The 6,117-nt window shown below is 36.6% G+C and overlaps 1 protein-coding gene across 1 annotated transcript; it reads left to right on the plus strand.

The window, feature by feature from the left end:
• Positions 1-37: 37 nt before the first annotated feature.
• Positions 38-2,311, plus strand: LOC142643560 (peroxidase 16-like). Its single transcript, XM_075818239.1, has 4 exons — positions 38-279; positions 575-772; positions 965-1,130; positions 1,750-2,311. Exons 1-4 carry the CDS (start codon positions 70-72, stop codon positions 2,154-2,156), a joined length of 981 nt encoding a protein of 326 aa, XP_075674354.1. The 5' UTR covers positions 38-69; the 3' UTR covers positions 2,157-2,311.
• The last annotated feature ends 3,806 nt before the right edge of the window (positions 2,312-6,117 follow it).

The following is a 6,117-nucleotide window of genomic DNA, read 5'->3' on the forward strand; positions in this document are numbered from 1 at the left end:
ATAAATAGTCCCTTAACCCCACACAGCATGCAAAACAACAACAACAACAACTACTACTGCAAAAAAGTCATGGAATCTCGAAGCGCCATTCTTTTGTCATCTTTGCTTTTTTCTCTTCTTCTAACTGCTACTTCAGCCCAACTTAGCAGTGACTTCTACAAGAACACATGCCCGAATGTTGAAACATTAGTCCGCTCAGCTGTCACAAAAAAGTTCCAGCAGACCTTTGTGACTGCTCCAGCCACTCTTCGACTCTTTTTCCACGATTGCTTTGTTCGGGTTTGTAGTCTTATTTCACACTGCAAATTTCAATTCATTTTTCGTCCACGACTGTTGAGGTAGTAAGATATGTGATAAGTATACAATAAAAGTGATGTCAGTGATAATCTAATATAAAATGATGTTGTATTAATTACCATTTGTCATCTCAAAAAACTTTTGAAATTTGATGTATTTATAGCATTGATAATTATCATTTTTGGTTTTTGGTAAAGACCTTCTTGGTTGGACTATAATCATGGTGAGTTTGCAAGATGAAACGTATGCATTGAGATATTGGCTTTCTTTGGCACAGGGATGTGATGCTTCAATTTTGATTGACTCACCAACTAATACAGCAGAGAAGAATCACCCGGATGATATTTCTCTTGCTGGTGATGGATTTGACACTGTGGTCAAAGCTAAGGCAGCTGTAGACAGTGACCCTCAGTGCACAAACAAAGTTTCCTGCGCTGATATACTAGCTCTTGCCACTAGAGATGTGGTTGTATTGGTATGTGGAAACAAAACGTTGGTTTTCTCTTAATTTTCAGTTCATTATTTTCAAAACGATATATATAGTTTTGAAAACTTTTGTAACTTTTCAAACTCTCAACTAATTTATACCTATGTAGTTGAACTTCCAGAGTCATTATAATCAAGCACCAACACATTTAAATAGTATATGCTTTGACATGTAATACAGACAGGGGGCCCAAATTACCCAGTCGAATTGGGGAGGCGTGATGGGAGGATATCCACTATTGCTAGTGTTCAAAGACATCTTCCTCAGCCCTTTTTCAATTTAGACCAGCTCAATTCCTTGTTTGGCTTTAATAATCTCACCCAAACAGATATGATTGCATTATCAGGTACCTGAATTCTTCAAGCCCTTTGATGAAGCTCTTACAATTTTCTATATAGCATAGATTTGACCGTTTTTAAACTTTGATAGATACAATAATAATGGGAAAATGATAATTTGAACGCTGTATGTTTTCATCGTAAATACGAAACGATATTAATTGAGCTACAAGACTCTTGGCAAATTAAATGTATTTTTAATTAATTGATCAAATTTATAAGATATCACAGGTATTTCCAGAGTAGAGTACAAGTGTTACTTTCTCATTTTATATGAATGTTGAATTCCATTAAATAATGAGACCTATTAATATATATGAAATGTTAACAAACACTGTGCGGTGCTTGTTAAGATTTCCCTATATGGGTTCCACTTAATAAAAATGACAAAAAATTATTAAAAAGGTTGTCAAAAATGATTAAAAAAAAACTGTTAAAAAATTGTCAAAATGACAAAAAGCTACAAAAAATATATAAAAAGCTGCAAAAAAGTTGTTAATGGGCACTAATATATTAGAAAAATAAGTAACATGTCACTTCATCTGAGTGTATGACATCAATCATAAATCTACTAATGTGTAATGTAACTCACGGTATCTAACATGTCAAGTTTTATGTTTCCATTAGGTGCGCACACAATTGGGGTTTCTCATTGCAGCCGTTTCTCTAATCGAATCTACAAATTCAGCCCCAAAAACCGGATTGACCCAACCCTAAATTTGGCATATGCTTTTCAGCTTAGACAGATGTGTCCCTTAAATGTTGACCCCACAATCGCCATTAGTTTGGACCCAACCACACCAAATACATTCGACAATACTTACTACCAAAATCTTCAACAAGGAAAGGGTCTCCTAAGCTCTGATGAAGTATTGTTCACAGATGCAAGATCAAAGTCCACAGTCGATTTATTTGCATCAAACAATGACGCTTTTCAACAGGCCTTTGTAAATGCTATAACCAAACTAGGTCGAGTTGGGGTTAAGACTGGAAATCAAGGTGAGATTCGGCATGATTGCTCCCAGATAAACTAGAAGAGAAGAGAAGAGAATTTTCTTCAAGCTTTGTTAATTATGATTGTATCACTAATCTATAAGTTCGCACTGATCATGATATTTCATTTCCATTAGCTTTTTTCAATGTAACTTTCAGAATATAATAAAAGTGATACGTTCAACCTACAAAAAAATAATGCCAAATTAGACAATGTCATAAGAATTTTAGAGTACCTAAAGAGGACCATTCAAAGCTAATTTTTTTTACTATAGTAGAGATAAGCAAAGGTTGGATACTAAAGTTGGCAAGAGCTACCACGTCCCAGATTATATATATTCCTTTCAATTTGTTTTTGCTTACAAATTGTTAGAAATACTGAATGAATGTATTGTATTTCTCAAGTAATAAAATATAAAAGAGTGCTTTTATATAAGAGGCATAGTATGTAGTACAATTATGTGTATAGTACAAGTAAAAAATGTAAGCCTAAAGCTCACAACCTATTACACGTTAACAGCCCCTTACAACTCAAGGTGGGTGTGAGCCTAACTTGAGATTGTCAATCAAAGCACAAAGGCGTCTCTTAGGATGTGACTCGATGAAGATATTTGCAAGTTGATCTTTAAAGGAGACCGAGAACAGCTTGAGAGCACCATGGACAAGATGATAAAGGATAACATGACAATCGATCTTGATGTGTTTAGTCTGTTTATGGAAGACATTATTTTGATAATATGAATGACACTCTGGTTATCACATTAAAGAGGAGTAACAGAGGATGTGGACAGACCTAAATCCTTAAGAAGCCTTCGTAGTCAAAGGAGCTCAGATATGGTATCAACAAGGGCACGATATTCTGTTTCAGTACTGAAGTGGGCCAAAAGAGTTTGTTTCTTGCTTCGCTAGGAAATCAAAGAAGAACCAAGAAGAAAGCAATAACTAGTGGTGGACTTGCGATTAGTGGGATCTCCTGCCTAATCAGCATCGAAGAAGGCACAGAGAATAAGAGGAGACTGAGCAGAGTATAAAATGCCATGGAAGAGAGTGCTCTTCAAGTATCTAAGAATGCCTAGAACAACAGCATAATGAGTCGATCGTGAAGCAGACAGATACTGGCTCACTTGGTGGGCAACATAGGAAATGTCTGGACGAGTGACAGTGAGATAAACTAGGCTGCCAACCAATCGTCTGTAAAGAAAGGGATTAGACAATGGTTTCCCCCTTGAGGGACTCAAATGCGTATTAAGTTCAACTAGAGTGTCAACAGTCTTGTTATCAGTGAGTAACTCTAGACAAAAATTCAAAAGCATACTTGGCTTGAGTAATAAAAAGATCATTTGTGGAATGAGTGATTTCAAGACCGAAGAAGTAACTGAGATGTCCAAGATCTTTCATCTCAAATTGCTGACTGAAAAAATCCTTGAGTTCTTGAATGCCACTAAGGTCATCACCAGTTATAATCATATCCTCCACATATAAGAGAAGCAAAATGGTGCCTTTGTCGGTGCGACAAAGAAATAAGGTAGAATCATAATAAGTAGTAATGTAACCCAAACGAGAGATGGTAGAGTTGAACTTGGCAAACAAAACTTATGGAATTTGTTTAAGGCCATAAAGTGCAAGTCAAAAATAACAAACCTTGTTCGGTTCAATAGAGAGACTGGGAGGAGGTTGCATATAAACTTCTTCACTTAAATTCCCATTAAGGCATTTTTGACATCCATCTAAAAAAAGTCCCATTTACTGGCAGCGACAACAACTATGAGGGCACGAATAGATGAGATTCGAGCAACCGGAGCAAGGGTCTCTTCATAATCAATTTCATACTCCTGTATAAACCCTTTTGCAACAAGACGGGCTTTATATTGCTCAATGGACTCATCAGAGCAAGTTTTGATCTTATAGATCTACTTACAACCAACCACAGATTTCCTAGGACAGAGAGTCACCAAATCTCAAGTGTGGTTTTTAAATAATGCATCAAGTTCCTCTTTCATTTTAATATGCCATAAAGGGCCAGTTAAGGCCTCACGATAGGTGTGAGGCTCATGCAGTGTAGCAAGGGCAATATAACAATAATAGTCAAGTAAATGTGCAGGAGTAGATCTTATCTAACTTGAGTGACGAGGTGGAATGTCTTGTGCAAGATCTTCAGCCGGAGCAGGAGTAAGGGACCTAAGCTTAGGGTTAGGTGGCTCATCTTCAACCTGTTCATAAGAGGGTGATCCAGGAAAGATATAAAAAATATCTGGTGATTGGACAGAGAAGTCCATAGGAGGATTAGGAGTAAATATAGAAGGAATATGTGGCTCATCTAGAAAAAGATCTAAGATAGAGGAGGTAGATAGGGAGACATAGAAGTGAGAGAGCTTGACAAAGGAGCGATATTCCAAGAAGACAACATTGCGAGAGGTACACAGACGATGAGAGACAGGATCATAACACCACTACCCATTTTGAGTTTTGCCATAGCAAAGAAAACAAAAAAGTCTAGACTAAGGCTCAAGTTTGTTATACTCATATGGCTAAAGAAGAACGAAACAGACAGAACTAAAAGAGCAAAGGTGGTGATAGTTTGGAGTTTGATTTTGGATGACAAGATTGTGAATGCGATTAATAGCATGAAGAGCAACTTCACCCCAAAAAGGAGCAGAAACTTTGGCAGAGAGAAGAAAAGCACAAACAGTGTCAAGAATATGACGAAGTTTTCGTTCGGCTCTACCATTTTGATGAGAGGTACCTGGACAAGTTAGTTTATGAACAGTGCCATAGGAATGAAAAATAGCTTGGAAAACATATTGAGTGTATTCAAGAGCATTATCAGATCGAAAAATTTTGAAACATTTGGAAAATTGAGTTTTAACCATTTTTGCAAAATTAGAATATACTTGCAATAATTTAGAACGACATTTCATATGAAAAATCCAACTATAGTAGAGATAATCATCAACAAAGACAACAAAATATCAAGATCCACCAATACTAGAGATTAAGGAAGGCCCCCAGATATCAAAATGAATTAAGCCAAAGATATCAATGGACATTGATTCACTAGTATTAAAAGGAAAATTTGGTTGTTTTCCTAACTGACATGAAACACAATCAAAATTTTCTGTGGACACTGAACCTAACAAATCTCTAGAAACCAAGTGTTGTACCCGAAAGGAAGATGCGTGACCAAGTCGGGCATGCCCAAGTGCAAGGGAAGGAATAGAATAAACTGTAGCAACAACAGAATTAGGAGTAACAGGTGGAAGACGAAGGTTGTCCACGGGAAACATACGCCCAACTCTTGGACTGGTCCTAAGTTCCTGTCCAGTCCTCGGATCCTTCACAATACACTCAGAATAATCAAAGGTAATGTGATAACCCAACTTAATTAATTGTCCCACAGAAAATAAATTGTAAGAAAGATTAGGAACACTAAAAACCCTAGGAACTGAAAGGTTGGAGGTCAAGATAGAACCTATATTATGACCAAATATTGTGGAACTATTACCTGTGTGAATATCAAGAAGGTGTGGTGTAGGTTCAAGTTGAGAAAATAAGGATGAGTGAGATGTCATGTGGTTGCAACAAGTAGAATCCATAAGCCAAGAGGAAAGAGACATACCAGATGAAACTAAGAGAGGAGAGGAATAAGATACATTACTACCCTCTACCCATATGAATGGTATTAGCGATTATGTTTTGAACGTCAACTATAAAAATGGTGATAGTGGATCAAGAAGACTTGGACTTTGCAGAGACAGGAGCCATTGATTGGATACTCTCAGAGTTAGCAACAGTAGCAGCAGAAATGGAAATAGTTGATTTGTTGCGTTGATAGCAAGTTTCAATATTATGGTCAAAACGTTTGTAAAAACTGCAAAAACGTTTGTTGGATTGTCAGCAACGATTGTTGCAAAAAGAGAAAGACTTGTCCTTATTCTTCATTTACTTATTCTTCATTTAGAAGCACATATGCAAAAATGGACTGCAAAAATGAAATCTATACGA

This window comes from Castanea sativa, chromosome 7 (assembly GCF_040712315.1).
Source record: "Castanea sativa cultivar Marrone di Chiusa Pesio chromosome 7, ASM4071231v1".
Taxonomy (NCBI): domain Eukaryota; kingdom Viridiplantae; phylum Streptophyta; class Magnoliopsida; order Fagales; family Fagaceae; genus Castanea; species Castanea sativa.

Bases quoted from the DNA above. Each gene is read 5' to 3' on its own strand.
- LOC142643560 (XM_075818239.1), top strand. From the start codon at position 70: ATGGAATCTCGAAGCGCCATTCTTTTGTCATCTTTGCTTTTTTCTCTT. The intron at 280-574 runs GTTTGTAGTCTT...TCTTTGGCACAG, and splicing joins TCCACGATTGCTTTGTTCGG to GGATGTGATGCTTCAATTTT. The intron at 773-964 runs GTATGTGGAAAC...CATGTAATACAG, and splicing joins CTAGAGATGTGGTTGTATTG to ACAGGGGGCCCAAATTACCC.